At 42.8% G+C, this 21,076-nt stretch overlaps 1 protein-coding gene across 4 annotated transcripts in view; it reads right to left on the bottom strand.

The window, feature by feature from the left end:
- SNX9 (sorting nexin 9) overlaps positions 1-21,076 on the bottom strand; it is a 264,145-nt gene that overhangs the window by 60,853 nt on the left and 182,216 nt on the right. For all 4 annotated transcript variants that reach the window (XM_029596722.1, XM_029596725.1, XM_029596724.1 and 1 more), the window contains one exon: positions 7,544-7,647. In XM_029596722.1, coding sequence (XP_029452582.1) covers positions 7,544-7,647 — 104 coding nt within the window. The remainder of the gene's footprint in view (positions 1-7,543; positions 7,648-21,076) is intronic.

Here is a 21,076-nt window from a genome sequence, read left to right as displayed (position 1 = left end):
ACCACCTGTATAAGAAACTCCACAAATACATAAATTTCAAAGCAAACGAGTTATTGAGGGGGAGGGGAGGGAGATAGCCTCAGATATGACGATTTTATAAAATCAGTTTAACAGCAGAACAAAGTAAAAAAGGACCACCAGGCTAATAAAGGCAACACAAGGATTTACAGATGCTGAGAGATTGTCCACAACCGGGCTAATTATATTAGGGAAAAAAATATGATAGGTGATTAATTAGACTCCACAAATATACCAGTGAAGCGTACAGGGATTTTGCAGATTACCTTTTCAGCCCAAAAGCAACAAAACCAAACAGGAGCATTGAGGAAAATGGTTTTCTCCACTTACAAATGAAGGAATTCTTTACTCAAACAGAACTTTTGCCATGATTCCCCAGACTTTAGAAAAAATTGCATACATGTTTGGTGGAAATGGTGACAGGAGGTTGTGAAAATGCAGGGAACACGGCTGGATTAGGAATCTAAACCGATTAGCAATTGGGTTCAGGAAAGATTTTTGTTTCGCTGCCACGGAACCGATTACCACAGAGGTGGCTTGTAGATGTTATAAAGCTGAAGACAATCAAATGTATTTCTTCTGACAAATGCTTTGTTTTGTACGACTGTCGAGGTTAAAGTTTCTCTCACTCACAGAGGGCCATCAGGACACCACAGGCTACAGATGCACAAGAAGGATGTGCAACAGCAAACGCGTGACGATAACCGACCGGTCTCAAGGAGTCCGCTGGATGTGACTGGGCTCACCCCGGTCCATGTGCAGTGGCATCAGAGGACCACATGGAAAAGTGACCTCTCTTTCCAGGAAGGGACTCCGTGCTTCCCCCATTATGGTTACCTTACTGCTGCCAGGACAGATCCTCTTTCCAACTTTACTGAGTTCCTTGTTTACGCACTATGGGAAAGTTGCCTTTTCTTGAACTTTGTAAGCCATTCTTCCATGAGCCTGCGTTCTCTGGGCCAGCAGGTAACACACTACAAAACGTTTGCTAGTATCATATATACCGGCTGCTAACGTTTCAAGTACATTTCCTCTAATGATTCTTAATGGACAGAGACTGAACTTCCTCCAGCTATAAAAGGGTCATTCAATGATATGCTGCTTCTCTGACATTCCCCTAGTCCAGGGGTCAGGAACCTTTTTGGCTGAGAGAGCCATGAACGCCACATATTTTAAAATGTAATTCCATGAGAGCCATACAATATGTTTAAAACTAAATACAAGTAAATGTGTGCATTTTATGTAAGATCACACTTTTAAAGTACAATAAGTCTCTGAAAATATTACACCAGGCCTTAAGACACCAATAAATCTCCTATTAGGAAAACGGACCAAGTCAGGCTGCAATAGAGTCCTACACAGAAACTACACGCCAGCAGAAAACCTCACCTGAATCATGTGCTGTCCCTCACCTAACATAGAATAAAGAGACCAAAACGCATAACTAGAAGCCTGCAGACAAAAACTGAATTGGAAACTGCAACAAGCCAGAGTCTCTGTATGCAGTGTAACAAAGGAAAAAAGAAACATCACCCATCCTTATAAAACAAATCAAGAAATATAAAATCATCAGCAGTAAAACTGTACTAACAAAAAGAACATATTTCCAAACAGCTGATGAGTGGAATATCCAATAATTAAAAACTCATATAAAACATTTCCAGATACCAACAAAATATTTCAAAATAGCAGACACAAAGACCCAGTAATGAAAAATAATAAGGATACAAAAATTTTTTTGCTCTGCATACCTGGGAACGTTTGATATCCAGGTGTCCTGAGATTGTTCTGAATTAGCAGGAGGAGGGGTGGTTTGCTTGGAACTTTCTCCTCTCTCAGTCACATACCAGCGCTCTCTCTCACACTGGCTCTCAATGACACACCTATACACACATGCTCTCAGTACTCACATATACACATGTTTTTTCTCTCTCACTTATATAGGCTCTTAATTACACATTTACACACATGGTGTCTATCTTTTCACGCTTACACACACACACAGGCTTTCAATCACATAAATACATGCTGTCTTTTTCTCTCACACACAGACTCTCATTCACATGCTTACAAACATATCCTCTCTTTCTCTCATTTACACACAGGCTCTCAATCACATACTCACATGCTCCCTCACTTAAATCAGCTCTCAATCACACACAGACACACATGCTCTCTCTCTCTCATTTACACACAGGCTCTCAATCACATACTCACATGCTCCATCACCTAAACCAGCTCTCAATCACACACAGACACACAAGATCTCTCTCTTACTTATACACACAGGCTCTTAATCATACATACACATGATTTCTCTCACACACAAAGGATCTCAATCATACACACATACTCTTTCACACAAACAGGTTTTCTATCACAAACTTACACATACAGGTTCCCAATGGTAAACTTACATTCATGCTCTCTCTCTCACAGGCAGGCTCTCAATCACAGACATACTCTCTTTCACATGTACAGGCTCTCAATCACACACAGGATCTCAAACACACATGCTTGCTCGCCCATTCACTCTCTCTCTCCCCCACCCCGGAAACTCGCGGCAGCAGCAGCCTCCTCCCAACGCTAACCTCCTTCATTTTCAGCCCTCGCGGAGGAGTCCCATCGGCCGCGGTTGAAGCTCTTCTTTATTTTCCTCCGAGCCGCGCTGCACAGTCTTCTTTTCTTCGGGCTGACGCTGACCACACTAGCGTGGTCTCTTCTTCCCGCGCACGCACCCGATGCTCACCACTTCCTCTTCTGGGCCGGGGGGGGGGGGGCGGGAAGAAGAGAGCACGCCGGTGCCGCCGACTCCAGCTATTCTGCCGCGTTCCACCCAGGCTGACAGCATTTTAAGCCCCGGCGGAGGAGGACCGGGGAGCAGCTGGGTCAGCGGGGGACTGGAAAGTGTGGCGACACACTGATTTAGTAGATTTGTCTGCAAGCCAGATGCAGCCATCAAAAGAGCCATATCTGGCTCGTGAGCCATGGGTTCCTGACCCCTGCCCTAGTCCATCCTTCTGCCTTCCCCTAGGACTGTAAGCAACTGGAATGTAATGATTCAGGTCACATCATCTATGAAAAGTTCATCTAGCAGGACACAGTGATGCAAGGGCAGCTGTATTTCTCCAAACTCTGATGCTACAAATCCATCCAAGCTATACATTAAAAAAGGAGACTGTATTACAATCACAACTGAACAGTTTCTTCCTAATACATCTATTAAATGAAGCGTAAGTGGACATTCAAAGCTTTTATATAACAACATTGACCTCAAATGCATCGCTTGTGTCATCTGCATGTGCGCTGTCAGTTCCAGGTGTGGTAACAACTGGAACTCTGAGTAGCAGGTAATCTTAAGGGATTTGTAGAATTATATTTAAACTGTTTAAAAAAAAAAAAGAGACGTAAGAGAAAGGGAAACATCCAAGCATTTAAAATAACTGCTGGAGAGCAATATTTACTTCATGATCAAAGTCAACGTTTCAGTTCCAAACAGGAACTAAATTCTCCAACTTCTCAAGTTTTGCAAAACAGAAGCAATGAAAATGACAGCAAACAAGAACCTTCTAGCATTTAAGGATTTTCTGAATCCGGTTACTGCCACTGGGAGGTTGTTCCATTTATTTACTTTTTATTTCATGGAAATGTCCATTTCACGGCTCCAAGCCGCCTTTCTCTCTGCAGAATACGTAGAAACCAGCATCCACCTCCCTTTCTTTCTAGAAATATTTTCACATGGTCGTCTTGAGCCTACTCACTATGGGCCTTGTCATGACCTCTTGCTCTAGAACCTCCCTTTCACTAAAATTGTCCATTTTGTGTGCATTTATAATTTTTAAGCAGTTCATTGTCTCTCCTCCCCATACATACTCTGCTCTATAATTGCACATATTTATATCTTTAAGTCACGTCATAGGGATTGTAATCCAGACTATGAATCAATTTGGAGTCTTGATGCTGCCTATTCTTTTGAGGATATGGTTTCCAGCACTAGACAATATTCCAGATGAGCTCTCACCAATTGCATATACAGAGCCTTTTTTTTTTAATTCACCCTCTAATAATTCGTCTCCCTATGCCCTCTAGCATTCCCCAGGGACGTTCCTCACTGCCTTATTACATTGTATTGCTACCCCGAGATCATCTGATCTGATCACCCCAAATGACTGGTACACATCGCTATCTCAGGTCTTTCCCTCTCTTCCTAAATATGCACTGCTCGCCTGCATTTCTACCCCTAAATGCATGACCCCATTTTTTTTTTTTTTTTTGCATACTGCTGACCACTCCTCAAACTTTCTTAGATGACTACAACATAGTAAAAGTGACAGCAGATAAAAACTAAAATGGCCCATCCAATCTGCCCAGCAATGTATTTGGGATTATAAATGCTGCTCCATGCAGGTTATAATCCTAAACAGAGGGCAAGGGGTAACTGCTGCTCTGTGCAGGTAAACCCCAAGCAGGGAAAAAAAAAAAAAAAGTTAGCCCAGGGTTACCTACCTTTCCTGTTCTCTCTCTCTGCCCCCTCCTCATAGGACAAGTCATTCCTATCTGTGCCCTTTCTCATCTACCGCCAGTTCCTGACTCAGTGCTTTCCACCTGGCTGCGCTGTGTGCTTGGAAGTCTTCCTAAACTGCTGCGTCACGCTCCTTCTCTTGCCGTGTTTAAATCTGCTTTTAGCCTCAACAACTAACTTTTCTCTTTTAACCATTGTCTTTCTTTACAAAATGCCCTAAGTCTCTTGTCCTGTCTGTTTGTCTTATTGGATTTAAAGCTCTTTTTTGTGTGTTTGTACAGTGCTGCGACTGTCGTGTAGCGCTATAGAAATGTTAAGTGGTGGTAACTATAGTTACCCTTGGGCTTCATTCTATCCTATTGCCTCTATTTATTCCATCACTGTTTTGGTGTTCAGTACGTACTCCAACCTTAGTATCATTTGCAAAAAGACAATTTTTTTAATCAACTCTTCTGCAACACTGCTCGTTAAAATAAATAAATAAATAAAAATTGAAGAGAAGTGAACCCAGGGCTGACCTCTGAGGTCCTCCAGTAATAAATCCCCTGTCTTTGGAAGAATCTCAGTTTCCCACTAATCACTACTGCTTATCTCTCAAGCACTTTCTAACCCATTTGACTGCCTTAGGAAGCCCTCAACCCATTCTCTCTTCTTACATTTATCCATACTGCTCGGTGATTACTGAACGTAAGGAAATGATTAATGGCCGCATTTATTGTGACATTAAAATCACTAACAATCTGTAATTACGAGGTCCAGTCTCACCCCCACACTTGTGAGGGATTGCCCCCTGCAGGGAGTCCACGATCTCACTGCATCTTTTTACATGGCAGGGGGCAATAACCAAAATCCCTTGGACAAAATCTCCAGTCAACTCTTCTGCTTACATCGGAGGACTGCAGATCATTTCCACTTATCTAAGATAAGCCATAGAACAGGCTTCCTTCCCATTAAAATATTAAAAGAACTAAAATAAAGTTTGGGTATTTTTGTTCTGCTCCTTTTCTGCCTGCCCTGCCCTTGCAGAACCCCTGGTATAACACCTCTCCTTATACCATGTACATGTGCCAGAAAGTATCTCCTGCCTCTGCCATGAGGGTCTCCAGCACTCAGAGTCTGAGCATTGTTACACACAAATGTTGCTCCTTACCATCCCTGATCTCTATAAGTGGCAATGGGGGACGACAGCTTCCAACTACTTCCATTCCCACCTCGTTTAAACACCAATACACAATCTCAAGAAAACGCCAACCATAGGTTGAAGCCCTTCGTGTCGCATAACCTTCTCTTCTCCCTCGTCACTCACAGGAAAAGGTCACTGGTCTTCACAGTTGTCCAAGACCTTGCTCTAACCCCCTGAAATCCTTTCCTGTTTGTTGTCCATAAGTGTTTATGACATCGCTTGCCTTCCTTTCTTTCTGCTCCAATGCTGAGAACGTGCTCTCCCTCTGCCAGCTGTAGACCCCAATAAGCATTTAATCTTATCCTCTCCCCTGTCCTGTTTTCTGATGTTAGAGTCCAGCACCAGAAGATGTTTCCCTCTCTTCTGTGATCTTCAGCCCCTCCTCCCCATTACTCTTCAGCCCCTCCTCCCTGTGGGCTTTCATCTTCCTCACAGTCTTCACTCCCACTGCCACGTAAGAGCTTTGCAGTGGGATCATTAAGGGCTATGCTGTACGTCCAACTCTCAGTTCTCACCCTAACGCTATCATCACACAGCTGCATCGCAATTTTGGGATCCTGTGTGGAAGTACGGGAGATGTGGTGAGCTATGGAAATTGGTAGGGAGAGGCCTGTTAAGTGCTGGCCAGACAAGGCAACTCCACAACCTCCAGAAAAGTCTCTCTTAAACGGTCCCGTCATCTCACACACACACACACGCGCACACACGCACGCACGCGCACACGCGCACGCACGCGCACACGCGCACACACGCGCACACACGCACACACGCGCACACACACACACACACACACACGCGCACACACACACACGCGCACACACACACACGCGCACACATGCGCACACACACACATGCGCACACACACACGCACGCAGCTTTGCTACACCAGAGATTAGCTTTGCACAACTCCAATCATTTCCAGTGCTTTAATTTCTCTCTCAAAACAACAAATGTATTTTCAAAACGTTTCATACCAATTGCTCCTTGTAACCTCCAATGTCTAACAGGTTCCAAGTCAGAGCATAGGGCTATGATTTAACGAGGAGGAGGGTTACAGAAATAGCCTGAGAAGAATCCAAATTTAAAAGAAAAATGGAAGAAAGTTGGGTGGGTGCAGGGGAAGGAAGGAAAACGCCTCCCTCAGACTGCAGGCCCCGCTACACAGACCTCAATCACTAGCTCTAAAGAAGAGCTTGAGGGGATAAGTTGTTTTTTGTTTTGTTTTTTTTTAACATTGTGCTTAAAAATTCTGCAAATATTCACATAGGTTACACCCATTGTCAAAGCAGAGTTATCGGCATAAATCGGCTTTGAAAATGAATCCACCAAATCTCACCTGCCAAAACTTTCTTCATTAAAATTTACGCGCATACTTTTTCAGATCCAAAGCTACAAAATTCCCAAGCCCTGCCCCCAGGAACGCCTCTACTCACAATGTAGACATGAACTGGACATACGTAAGTTAACCTGCATGCCGGGTGGGTGGCTATTTCTGCAAATAAAACCGTGTTACCCGCAGAAGTGCCTCCGAAAATTACCCTTTCTTACACAGAAGCAGACACAACCTCTCCTCCTACTGCTAATTAACTGCAGCTTCAGGACTCATCCAATCCAAACACGGATCGCAGACGGAGGTTTTCAGAACTATAGAGTTGTGCTCTGCTGATGCTCGCTTCAGCTGATCCATCCACATTAACCTCTTAACCATTACATTTCTGCAATTTTACTTCTCGAAAAGTAAATTAGAATGGAGAGGACTCCGAATCTGCTGCTCTAAAGCCATATTCAGTGTGAAAGGTAGAAGGGGAGCGAAACCTTACATTTCTATCATGTCCCGGTCAGGGGCTTCCGGTTCTATGGTGGAAAATATCATAACTCCCACCAGCTCGTCTTTTTCTGCTTTCCTCTTCCCAGTCTTCCATTCCTTGAAAGCAAGAACACCACAGTGATGCACAGCAATAAATGAAGAACAGAAAGCTGGTCTCATCTCCAAGATCAGCTTAATTAACTGAGCTAATTACCCAAAGAAACAAGGTAACTCTGCCTCACTCAATATGTTACATTCTAATTTATATTTATATATATATATATATATATTTTTTTTTTTTATTTATTTATAAACGTTTGATATTCTGCCTTTTTCCAAGAATGGCCTTAAGGCAGATTACAATCAAATTTAAATTAAATTTACAGGTGCAACAGCTATAACATTAATTGTAGGGTTATCTGCATTCATAAATGAATCAAGTGTACAGTCGCAGTAGCATTACAAGTTTCTTTCTTCTTCTCTACCGAGCAAGCTATGGAAGGGCGTGGCTGAATAGCTAAGTCTTCCCTCCCCCAGAAAGTAAGGTAACGGGTAAATTAAACTATTTCAGGTGTAGTGTAGAAATGTGAATGCCAGCAGTTCACCTCCATCTCAACTGCCTTGCACTACCCAATGATTAAATAAAAATACTTACAAATGGCTTTCAACGAGATCATACAAAGTTGTCAGAAGTCCTACTGTAATACTATTACTAATGGGTTTAGAAATCTGTTTCCAAATAGTTTAAAACTGAAAATTAAGTTGCATTTATCCATAACAGAATGAATTAAAATTGCCCATGCATCCATTTCCCAATGTGCAGCACATTTTAATATCAGTTAAGTACTATTTTTTTGTAATAGTTTTACAATCTGCCTCAGACTTTACACTGTTCAGTAATATCAGCCAGTTGTACGCTTCTGTCATTAAACACCTTTCTATAATGGGGAGATCGCTGTTTAAAACATAATTAAATAAATGCATGCACCTGATTGGCTTAATTATTGCACATTCTTAGAATGGGGGCTCCCCTGCAACAAGAGATGGTATAACCCTGCAAGGGAAGCACCAACCTGGACAGAGGGGGCAGGCGGCCACAGTCGCTGTGTTGAAAGCTTACAAATCGTAATAAGAAAAGCGTGAAGTAAAAGGGATATTTTCACTGAAAGACTGTTGTAATATGAAGAGCAGCTCTGCTTCATGGAAAAGATCTTATGACTTTGTCCTCAGGGGATAATAATTAACTCTATGAATGTGCGATTATAAAGTTACTGCTGGAATTAATAAAAGTTATTCTCCGACAGCCCCCAGCCTCCATGCGAGAGAAACGCGGGACACTATCAAGAGCGGACTGACTTCCCCTCTGTTAAAGGTTATGACAACTGAATACGTCAGGAGGGAATCCAACCACTCATTTTTATAGGTAATTTGTACATCAGGATGTCTCACAAGAACTACTGATGCCCCTCCTGCTGGCCAGATGAGGATAAAATGTAACGTAATTATATTAGTTTATTCTGTATTTACTAACTGAAAGGGAACAAAGAAAAACACTTAAGCTCGGACTTTAAAAGTGGTATGTGCGTAAAATTTGGGGGTTATTCGCGAGGCCGGGCCTTGAGCACACCCCACGCATTTTAGAACAGCATAACCACCGATACGCGCAGACGTGCCAGGCCTCAGGGGTGGGAGTGCGGGGGCCGGGCCAACGACATTAGACGCTGTCCCAGGGAAGCGCGCACTGGCAGACAGCCGGAGCGCAGAAGATACTTCTTTTCGGGAGGAGCAGTAAGCATGCAAACAAAAAAAAAGTGCTTAGTTAGGATTAGTTTAGGGGTCATGGAGGAGAGGGGAAAAGGGAGGAAGGGAAGGTCGGATAATAGGAAACTTCCCTCCCAGTCCACTCCTCAACTGGAGTGAACATGGAAGGACTGGGCAAAGGCCCGATCACATCACCGCACGTACTACAGAAAATTCCCTCCCCACCGCGCACGCGAGTCATGGTCTGAGTGCACACTCACGGATGTTAAAATCCGCCGCGCACACGCACATTATAAAATGATCACGTCCATATGCGCGTGCCAGGAACCGCGTGCACGCTTTAAAATCCAGCCTTTTATGGGGTACAAATAGACTTGTTAAACATTTGCTCCAAAGCTATTTGGTTCAGTATGATCACTTCCACCTATATGAACTGACAAGCTGCTTAAAAAGGATAGATTTACCATACTGAATTAAATCGACAGGTCTTGAAAATTCAGTCTGGTCTTTATGACAATGATTAAATGTAAAATATCCCATATTCAGAGAAGTTGTTCCACCTCATCTATATCCTTCTTAGCATGGACACCTCAGTCAATTTACAAGAAATTACAAAACCCGGGCTAGTCTCTAGCGAAGAGTTACCTACATAACTGGAAAAAATGCCATTGCTGACCATCACACTAAAGCTGTAGAACATGGAGGAACCTGGAACTATAGTGGTTAGGGAGAGAGTCTACACTCCCTTCAGCATTTTCCACATCATCTTGTGTCAGCTCATCAGCCTTGCATGCATTTAAATGATTATTTCTTTTCCATTCAATACACCATACTCCACAACTTTCAGGGCCAAAAATGTTTTATTGGGTGACAAAGCATATATGTATAAAAATAATTAGATAGGTCTCTCCCTTCTCATCAGTACTTGGTGGAAGCACCTTTGCCAACAAGTAAAGCTGTGAGACTGTTGGGATAGGTCTTCACCAACTTTGCATACCTACATCGGCTGATATTAGACCATTCTTTTTTAACGAACATTTCGAGCTCTATCGAGTTCCTTGCTACATATTTTCAATTTGATTTCAGTTGGCGCTCTGAATGGGCCACTTCAGGACATTCACCTTTTTGTTCCTAGTGCAGCTTTGGCTATGTGCTTCAGATCCCAGTCTTGCTGAAAGGTGAACTTCCAGTTTCAGCTTTCTTGCAGATGCCAGCAGGCTTTCCTCAGACTTTTCTCTATTCATTATCCCATCCATCCTGACAAGAGCCCCCACTCCAGCTAATGAGAAACATCCCCATAACATGATGCTGCTGTCACCCTGTTTCTCAGCAGATATAGCATTCTCTTGTGATATGCTTTGTTGGGTTTGTGCCAAACATATAACTTTGCATTCAAGCTAGACCACAATATCTTTTGCCACATAGCTATATCTTGAGTATTCATTTGCATACTTAAAAAAGATCTCAAGATGGACTTTCTTGAGTAGTGGCTTCCATCTTGCCACCCTAACAGAAAGGCCAGATTTTTGGAGTGAATAGGATGATGTTGTCATATGTCCACTTTGAACAGTCTTGGCCATGGAAGACTGCATCTCTTTCAAATTTGTCATTGGTCTCCAGGATGCCTCTCTGATAAGTCTCCTCCTTGCTCGGTTAACCAGTTTGAAGGGTCAGCCTGCTCAATGCAGAGTCTTCATGGTACATACACCTTCCTCTTCTTAAAAATCATCTTGACTCTGCTTCAAGATATAGTCAAGGACTTTGCAATCCTTGTATACCCATCCGCAGATCTGTGCCTTTCCACAACTTTGTACCAGTGTTCTTTGGACAGCATCTTGGTGCTCATGGTTGGATCTTTGTTTTGCAATGCACTACCCAGTAAACAGAACCAACAGAACTGCTGAATTTGTCCTGTTATCATGTAAATCAGAGAAATTTTACACAGGTGGGGCCAATTCACTTGGTATATGCTTTAGAAGATGATTGGTTACACCAGTGCTTTAAGTATTTAGGATTGCTATAAAAAAACAAGATGGTGGAGGATGGGTGGATGGCAGAGGAACATTTATCCAACTAAACTATTCTGTGTGTTTATTTCTACTTCATTTTCTAAGGAATTCTGAAATATTTTTCACTTGGCAGTTGTGGAGTAGGATATGTGGATACATAGAACTAACATTGATTTAATCCTTTTTACTTCCAGGCTATAAGACAGCAAAAGGCAAACATTTAGGAAAGGAGTGTAGACTTTCTATAGTCACTGTATGTTAAGGTATGCTTCTGGAAGGCAAATAGTATGAAAAAAATCATGAATAATTATTGTGAAAGCTGATAATAAATATGTTGGTTGATGACTAACAACTGAAAAAAAGGTTTTCAGAGGTAGTAGGACCTACCACAGAATCTCCATAAGAACATAAGACTTGCCATACTGGGTCAGACCAAAGGTCCATCAAGCCCAGCATCTTGTTTCCAACAGTGGCCAATCCCAGTCCAAGTACTTGGCAGGATCCAAAGGGGTAGAGAGATTCCAAGCTGCTTATCCTAGGCATAGGCAGTGTATTCTCCAAGTCCACCTTAATAATGGTTTATGGATTTGCAGGCATTTGTCCAAATCTTATTTAAACCCAGCTACACTAACAGCTTTTACCACATCCTCTGGAAATAAATTCCACAGCTTAATTATGCATTGAGTAAAAAAATATGTTTCCTATGTGATATAAATAAATGTACTACTTAGTAACTTCATTGCATGTCTCCTAGTCTTTGTACTTTTTGAAAGAGTAAAAAACTGATTCATATTTACTCGTCCCACTCTATTCATTTTATAGACCTCTATCATATCTCCCCTCAGCCATCTCTTCTCCAAACTGAAGAGCTCTAACCTCTTTAGTCTTTCCTCATAGGGAAATTGTTCCATCCCCTTTATCATTTTCATCAGCATTCTCTGTACTTCTCTAAATCTGCTGTGTCTTTTTTGAGATGCAGCGACCAGAACTGCACATAATACTCAAGGTGCAGTCACACTATGGATCAATAAAGAGGCATTATGATATCCCCTTTTTATTCTCTGTTCCTTTTCCTTGTAATCCCTACCAATCTATTTATTTCTTGATCTCTGCCGCACACTGAGCAGAGGATTTCAACATATTATCCACAACGATGCAGAGGATCCTTTTCCGGGGTGATGACTCCTAATGTGGAACCTTGCATTGTGTAGCTACAATTTGGGTTGCTCTTCCCTATGTGCATCTTTTTGCACTTGTCCACATTAAATGTCATCTGCCATTTGGATGCCTAGTCTCCCAGTCTCGCAATGTCCTCTTACAAATTTATCCAGTCCTCTTGTGATTTAACAACTTTGAATAATTTTGTATCATCCGCAAATCTGATCATCTCACTTATTCCCATTTCCATTTCATTCATGAATATGTTAAAAAGCAGTGGTTCCAGTACAGATCCCTGGGGCACTCTACTATTCACCTTTCTCCATTGAGAAAATTGACCATTTAGCTCTACTCTCTGTTTTCTATCTTTTAATCAGTTTCCAATCCATAATAAGACATTGCCTCCAATCTGATGACTTTTTAATTTCCTCATGAAAAGTAAGGGTCCCAATACAGATCCCCGAGGCACTCCACTGCCCACTCCCACTGAGAAAATTGTCCATTTAATCCTACTGTCTGTTTCCTGTCTTTTAGCCAGTTTGCAATCCACGAAAGGACATCACCACCTATCCCATGACTTTTTACTTTTCCTAGAAGCCTCTCATCAGGAACTTTGTCAAATGCCTTCTGAAAATCCAAGTATACTACATCTACCGGTTCACCTTTATCCACATGTTTATTAACTCCTTCAAAAAAGTGAAGCAGATTTGTGAGGCAAGACTTGCCTTGGGTAAAGCCATGCTGACTTTGTTCCATTAAACTATGTCTATGTGTTCTGCGATTTTGATGTTTAGAACACTTTCCACTATTTTTCCTGGCACTGAAGTCAGGCTAATTGGTCTGTAGTTTCCCGGATTGCCCCTGGAGCCCTTTTTAAATATTAGGGTTACATTAGCTATCCTCCAGTCTTCAGGTACAATGGATGATTTTAATGATAGGTTACAAATGTTTACTAATAGGTCTGAAATTTCATTTTTTAGTTCTTTCAGAACTCTGGGGTGTATACCATGCGGTCCAGGTGATTTACTACTCTTCAGTTTGTCAATCAGGCCTACCACATCTTCTAGGTTCACCGTGATTTGATTCAGTCCATCTGAATCATTGCCCATGAAAACCTTCTCCAGTATGGGTACCTCCCCAACATCCTCTTCAGTAAACACCGAAGCAAAGAAATCATTTAATCTTTCCGCGATGGCCTTATCTTCTCTAAGTGCCCCTTTAACCCCTCGATCATCTAACGGTCCAACTGACTCCCTCACAGGCTTTCTGCTTCGGATTGATATGGATCGTCAACTGATACCAGGACCAGTGGAGACCATCGCGGACCCCCGGCATGAATGAGGACAGGCACTCCTCACCACAGGTTTGCTTCGGGGGCATCACGACAGGAGTCAGAGCCTTCCCGAGCCTGGCACCATGCATCAAATGTGACCAGTATCTATGTTTCCTCTGCTTCCCTCGGTGCTCAGCCCAGTCTTTCCCCAGTGACGAGGTCGACTTGGAAGAGATCGACAGAGGCTGGTCCCCTATCTGCTGGCGGCATCAATTGAGCCGATAGCCCTGCTGATGTTGATGGCTCGGTGTCCAATTGTGTGGCTCCAAGATCCTTCGGCGTCAATGCCATCAATGCAGACTTCTATGGCTCAGACTTTCTTGCCCCAAAGAGCTTCTCTATCTTGTCGAGGCAAGCACAACAACTCTTGGAGGTCATTTGGTCGTATAAGCAGCAGCCCCAGACATCGTGCAATGCCCCCAGGCAGAGGATACACACATCATGTGAATCCATGATGGACAGACCTCGGGCACTGAGGGCATCAACAGAAACACAACATGGCCATGATGAAGCAAAAAGAAGGGGTGGAAACAAAAAATGGTGATGGTAGGCCACAGACATCACGGGGAGAATGGAAGCGAAACCAAACTTACCTAAAAAACCTGGCTGGAAGCTAAAGGAGAACCGGAGAGGGACCTGTGCCAAGGAAAGAACAGAAAAGAAATGAAAAAATTGGGGAAAAAAATTCTCCAAGGCAAATTTTGAATAAATGCCATGAAATCAGAGAAACCGTGATGTGAACGCTCCGCAGGAAAAAAAAAAAAAAAGACTGAAGCGGGACCCTACGTGGATGTGTGGAATAAGGCATGCTGGGCATGCTCAGTGTACCTAGTCAAATTTCTAGAAACTTTGACATAAGTTTTCCATGCCAGGCTCCATCCGATATCACCCATGTGTGAGGACTACCATCCTGCTTGTCCTATGAAAAGAGGACCCCGGAGAAGGACCATCTCTACACAACAAGAAACTGGAAGGAAGTGGAATAGGTGAAAACCCTTTTACAGTAGAAAATGTATGGGAAGAGCTAAAGAATCTGAAAGTGGACAAAGCCATGGGGCCTGATGGGATTCATCCAAGGATACTGAAGGAGCTCAGATGTGCTGGCAGGTCCGCTGTGTGACCTGTTCAATAGATCCCTAGAAACGGGAGTGGTGCCGAGTGATTGGAGCGGTGGTGGTCCCACTTCACAAGAGTGGGAACAGAGAGGAGGCTGGTAACTACAGACCGGTTAGCCTCACTTCGGTGGTGGAAAAAGTAATGGAGTCACTGTTGAAAGAGAGAATAGTGAACTATCTACAGTCCGGAGAATTGCTGGACCAGAGGCAGCATGGATTCACCAGGGGAAGATCCTGTCAGACAAATCTGATTGACCTTTTTGACTGGGTAACCAAGGAATTGGATCGAGGAAGAGCACTCGATGTCATCTACTTGGATTTCAGCAAAGCTTTTGATACGGTTCCGCACAGGAGACTGGTGAATAAAACGAGAAGCTTAGGAGTGAGTGCCGAGTTGGTAAACCTGGATTGCAAACTGGTTGACTGACAGAAGACAATGTGTGATGGTAAATGGAACTTTCTCTGAAGAGAGAGCGGTTTTAAGTGGTGTACCACAAGGATCGGTGTTGGGACCGGTCCTGTTCAATATCTTTGTGAGCGACATTGCGGACGGGATAGAAGGTAAGATTTGTCTTTTTGCGGATGACACTAAGATCTTGCAACAGAGTGGACACGCCGGAAGGAGTGGAGAGAATGAGACAGGATTTAAGGAAACTGGAAGAGTGGTCGAAGATATGGCAGCTGAGATTCAATGCCAAGAAGTGCACAGTTATGCATATGGGGAGTGGAAATCCGAATGAACTGTATTCGATGGGGGGGGGGGGGGGGGGGGGGAAGGCTGATGTGCACGGAGCAGGAGCGAGACCTAGGGGTTATAGTTTCTAATGATATGAAGTCTGCGAAACAATGCGACAAGGCGATAGCAAAAGCCAGAAGAATGCTGGGCTGCATAGAGAGAGGAATATCGAGTAAGAAAAGGGAAGTGATTATCCACTTGTACAGGTCCTTGGTGAGGCCTCACCTGGAGTACTGTGTTCAGTTCTGGAGACCGTATCTACAAAGAGACAGAGACAAGATAGAAGCGGTACTGAGAAGGGCGACCAGGAAGGTGGAGGATCTTCATCGGATGACATACGAGGAGAGATTGAAGAATCAAAATATGTACTCCCTGGAGGAAAGGAGGAGCAGGGGTGATATGATTCAGACCTTCAGAAACTTGAAAAACTTTAACGATCCAAAGACAATGACAAACCTTTTCCATCAGAAAAAAATCAGCAGAACCAGAGGTCACGAGCTGAGGCTCCAGGGAGGAAGACTAAGAACCAATGTCAGGAAGTATTTCTTCACGGAGAGAGTGGTGGATGCCTGGAATGCCCTTCCGGAGGAAGTGATGAAGTCCAAAACTGTGAAGGACTTCAAAGGGGCGTGGGATAAACACTGTGGATCCATCAGGTCTAGAGGACGTGTATAAAGAGGAGGCTGCAAAACACTGCACGGAGCGGCAGTAGCCACAGAGGCATTCATGGAGCGGGATGCCAATGGCCAGTGGTTGGTGTTCCACCTTCACGGAGCGGAAGGATGGAGGGCTGCCATCTCCAAATTTAAAAAAAAACAAACAAACAAAAAACAAAACAGGGGTGGGTAAGAGTATGTAAAATTAACGGAGAGTTCATATATTTGTTGATAGCTAATGTGGCTTTCAATGCATACTTCACTTTCAATGCATATCCAGCATAGCTCTCTGCTTCAACGGCAGGGGAGAAGAAAAACTGATACTTCACGCTTATCCAGCAGAGCTCTCTGCTTCAACGGCAGGGGAGAAGAAAAACTGATACTTCACGCATATCCAGCATAGCTCTCTGCTTCAATGGCAAGGGAGAAGAAAAACAACCAATAAGGGCTGAATTACATAGTCTGGGTAAACAAATAAGTATGGGTGTAGCTTGCTTGTTGCGGCGGTTACTACCCCTAACTAATCAAGCTTGATATTTCACTTGGAAGCAGCTCCATCACTGCTCTCTGCATTAATGATGGGGGTGAAAGGGAAATAGAACCAAGGGTTGCTAAGAGCCAAGAGAAATAGATAAGTATGAAAGGAAAGAATTGTGAAGCTTGCTGGGCAGACTGGATGGGCCGATTGGTCTTCTTCTGCCGTCATTTCTATGTTTCTATAAGAACAATTATTGCTAAACACACACACAGTGATGTAAGCATTTGAAACTACCCTGAGGTACTGCACATGCACTAACTGGCCCTAAACTGTGAGAATCATCTGGGCATCAGGTGTCCCAGGGTTCTTATAAAACTTGGAAGGCACAGTAACACTGATGAGGGGCAGAGTGGTTACAGGATCCTAATCTTGAAAAACAAAAAACCAAACACATGTTGGAAAATAAACAGAAACAAAATATGCCCTGACCTCAAAATCCTTCAGTACCCAGGTCAACACAAACTCAATATTGTACATACAGGACACATCAACTATATAGATACATATATACACACACACACTCAAGTTTAGCAATGTTTAAGACCTAAGCTTGTATAAAAAAAATAACCAGGATGAGGTAGAGGACATACCAGGGTACCTCCTTGTTACTCCACTATGGGGACAGGTGGACAGCTGCAGAAAGGTAGGCAGGCATTCTGGGTGGCCAAAGGGACTGGCTTCTCCCACTATTGTTGGTCAAGCAATAATTATCATGAGTCGGAATCAGCTTGAAAGACATGTATGTGGCCACAAGAGCAGAAAGCAGAGAACCTAAAATGCCCATGCCCGTTTAACATCATTTCTCACCACGGACACAGATGAAGGAATACATTGGCTGTTATAAGAAGCATTATAAATAAGAAAACCTGGAGGTGGGATGTGAACTGCTTCCAATGTGGCCTATGATGGTTTTGATATGATCATCTGGCTTTGTACTTGTTTTGTTAATGAACACTTTAGGCACTGTCAGGCTTCACAGAGGATAATCTGACATCCCTGACCAAAACTCATCTCACAGCTATAAGAGCAACTGCACTGAAGCCTGGGCTCCCATACAGACCCCCCCCCCCCCCCCAGCTTGGTATGGGCATGGAAATGTTGGCCACTATGATTTACATTGCGGGTTCCTTCCAGATGGAGGTGATAAACATGGCTAGCTCAGTTACATGTCTGACTACATCCAGTACCTGCGTAACCAGTAGGAGAGGTGGAGGATGTAAAGAGTATAGGAGTATACTCCTATACTCTTTACATCCTCCACCTCTCCATGAGTATAGTCAATAGGGGCTATTGACTATACTCATGTGGGTTTCATTCCTTCAGGAATCCAGAAAGCTATCCAGGATAACTATAAGCAATATCATAGCCTGAAGATACGGGGCTGCATTCTGGGACAGATTTAGTGATAATGTTTCCTGGATCCTGTGAAGATACTCATATATTACAGTGTAATCCCCTATATGGTTACAGGTGTGGTCATGATTCTCAGGATGAAGTTCTGCTGGGCAGATGTGCATGAACAAGTCCTTTTGTGTAGCATTGGGAGGCACGTGTTTGATGAGTCTTGAAAATATGTTGCCGGAGGCAAGGAGAATTTCTTTACCTGAATTTGAGGCGTAAAAGCCTTATTTCCTGACTCGTTGAACTGCCTTGGCTGAAATCTTGGTATTTTGTAAAAACTACAGACTTCCGGGGGGTAGGCAGGAGCCTGCCCCGACGGTACTACTGGGAACCAATCAGAGCGGATTTCTTCACAGAGAAGGGCCGGAGGAGACCTCTTAACCGGCCCTCCTACAGCGCACAGTCGCTGAGGCACGCCGCACGGCTCTGACTGGATCCGGTTGGGTCCTACAGTGATTATTTGGATTTGAATCATATGGGCCTTTCTTCTCAGGTAGGAAAATAAAGTTGTATTACCTGGAACTCTCCCTATCCTCCATTAGGGAAGCATTATTGAAAAAGTAGGGGCAATCAATCACTTCTGTTTACAGCTCTTTTGTTTTGCCTAAAATATAAATGCATCATACTAAGCGGAAGTTAAAGCCAGCCGCAAGTACTCCAACTTTAGAGCAGGGACACAGGACCATGGCTGATTGGCTAAGTTCCTCACAGATACCTCCTGTAGAGGGGGCCGTTATAGGGACAGAAATGGAGCTAAATCTGTCCCTATTGGCTGATAACATCTCTTTGTCCAGGAGCTCCTGACATTCCACTACCTCCTGGAAAGGAAGGGGTAATACCCCTCAACCTACCAGAAAGTCCCCAGGAAATGTTAGAAGTGGAAGAAACCAGTGAAATTCCAAATGAAAAAGAAGTATTGGAAGAAATGACCCTCCCTTTAATAACAACTAAACAAGAAATTAAAGAGAGTAAATCAGTGACATCTTTAAATCTTCCCAAGGAGATGTTGAAACAAATAAAGGAAAAAAAATATTCAAGAAATAATAATAAGACCTACATCTATAACTATGGACACTTTGTGGAATGTTCTAACGAAATTACTCTTCTATTAAAAATTTTAACTAAAGTAGTTAATGAAACAAATGAAACACTTAAAAATAATTCGGCAGCCTTGATTAATTTGCAAAAACAGAACAATATTGTTTGACAATGCCTGTTGCAGGTGGAAAAAATTCAAGTTCAACAAATCAAGACTGAAACTGAAATACAAAGGAAGATTGAAAATATTGAGAAGTACTCACGTGAATTATTAATTTTCCTTTTATCAGTAAGATTTTGCCTATAGAATTGTTTAGGATGTATGTTATAAAAATCTTGAATATACCGGAAGAAGGTATGCCTACTATTGCTAGGGCATTCTATACAAGTAATACAGTTAAGATGAAGGAGCGGGTTCAATTAGTAAAGGATGGTAAGATAGATAATGCTGAATCCACTATAGATTTGTCTGATTTTTTAGAAATCACAGGATGAAGTAGTTGTTGAAAAAACAGGCACTATTGTCAGTAACTTTTGCATTTATCTCAGATACAATCTTAAAATATTTTTTCCGTAATAGGTTAAAAACCTTCTATGGGAATAAAATATGGATTTATCCCGATTTAGTTAAGGAGTAAGGAGGAAGCAGTTCCTTGAGCTAAGATCAGAAGTAAATGAGAAGGGGGGGGGTGGAATTTATTCTTCGTTACCCATGTAAGTGCGCAATTAAATTGAATGGAAAAAATCTTCAATTCACTGGGCCTGAACATCTCAGAACACTTCTGGGAGATTGAAGGAATGCCAGATTAGTGAAGATAAACATTTCTGACACTTTATTCAATGAAATATTGCTCACAAGTTTAAATGCTTCTCTTACTTTAAAAAATCAGATGGATGTATGAAAAGACCATGCCTTTGGCATTTTATTTTTTGCAATTTGCATAATGCATTTATCTGTAAAAGTCTATATGGCAAGTAATTCTTGTATTACATGTTAAAATTATAAAGAAAGAATTAAAAAAAAAAAGAAAAATGTTGCCATTGTGTTTGCTAATAATGGGTACTGCCCCTCCCCTCCCACACACACCCCCCTTCCTTTAGCTGTTAACTATGATGTTCATATTCAGCCACTGGCCAGACTGCACACTTTGCTCAGATATTCAGCGGCAGGACCATGCCAGTGACCACCCATAGCTATTATCTGGCTAAATACAGGGCTGCATAAAAACAGCCCTAAAGTTATCTAGCTAACTTTTCCAGATAATGCTGCATATCAGCATTTCTCCGGCTGACGCCAACCTGGAATGCCCTTACCCCCAGCTTAATCAGATAACCTTTCAGCTAGATAAAGAGATAGCTGGATAAGTGTCGGCCACTAAGCATGGCCAGATATTCAGTGCCATCTGTCCAAACTAAGCCTGACAAATGATACTGAATACAGTCCTCAATGTTCCTCCACCCAATGCTATAATAGTACTCATCAGTCCACCAGGGCAGTTACTGAACACCCCCTGAAAAGCTGCTCTCACTGTTATGCCCGTTCTGAAGACTTTCAGCCCCCGACTCAGTCACATAGTGCAAAGTGTTTGTGACTTGCTGCAAGCTCTAAAATGTGTTTTTGCCATCGTTTGCACTCAATCCCTGACACCAAGAACCACCATAATTCTCTCTCCTGCTTGCACCATCCCCTGCCCTGAAACTGCACAATACTTGTGTCCCTTCTCCACAGCAACGCTACTTCAGCTGCCACCATTAATCCTTCTGCACTGCTGCCATCTTGCAGCTCATATTTTAAACAAAC

This window comes from Rhinatrema bivittatum, chromosome 3 (assembly GCF_901001135.1).
Source record: "Rhinatrema bivittatum chromosome 3, aRhiBiv1.1, whole genome shotgun sequence".
NCBI classification, from domain to species: domain Eukaryota; kingdom Metazoa; phylum Chordata; class Amphibia; order Gymnophiona; family Rhinatrematidae; genus Rhinatrema; species Rhinatrema bivittatum.
Note: the sequence above shows the minus strand (reverse complement) of the source record. Positions and strands in the feature narration are given on the sequence as shown.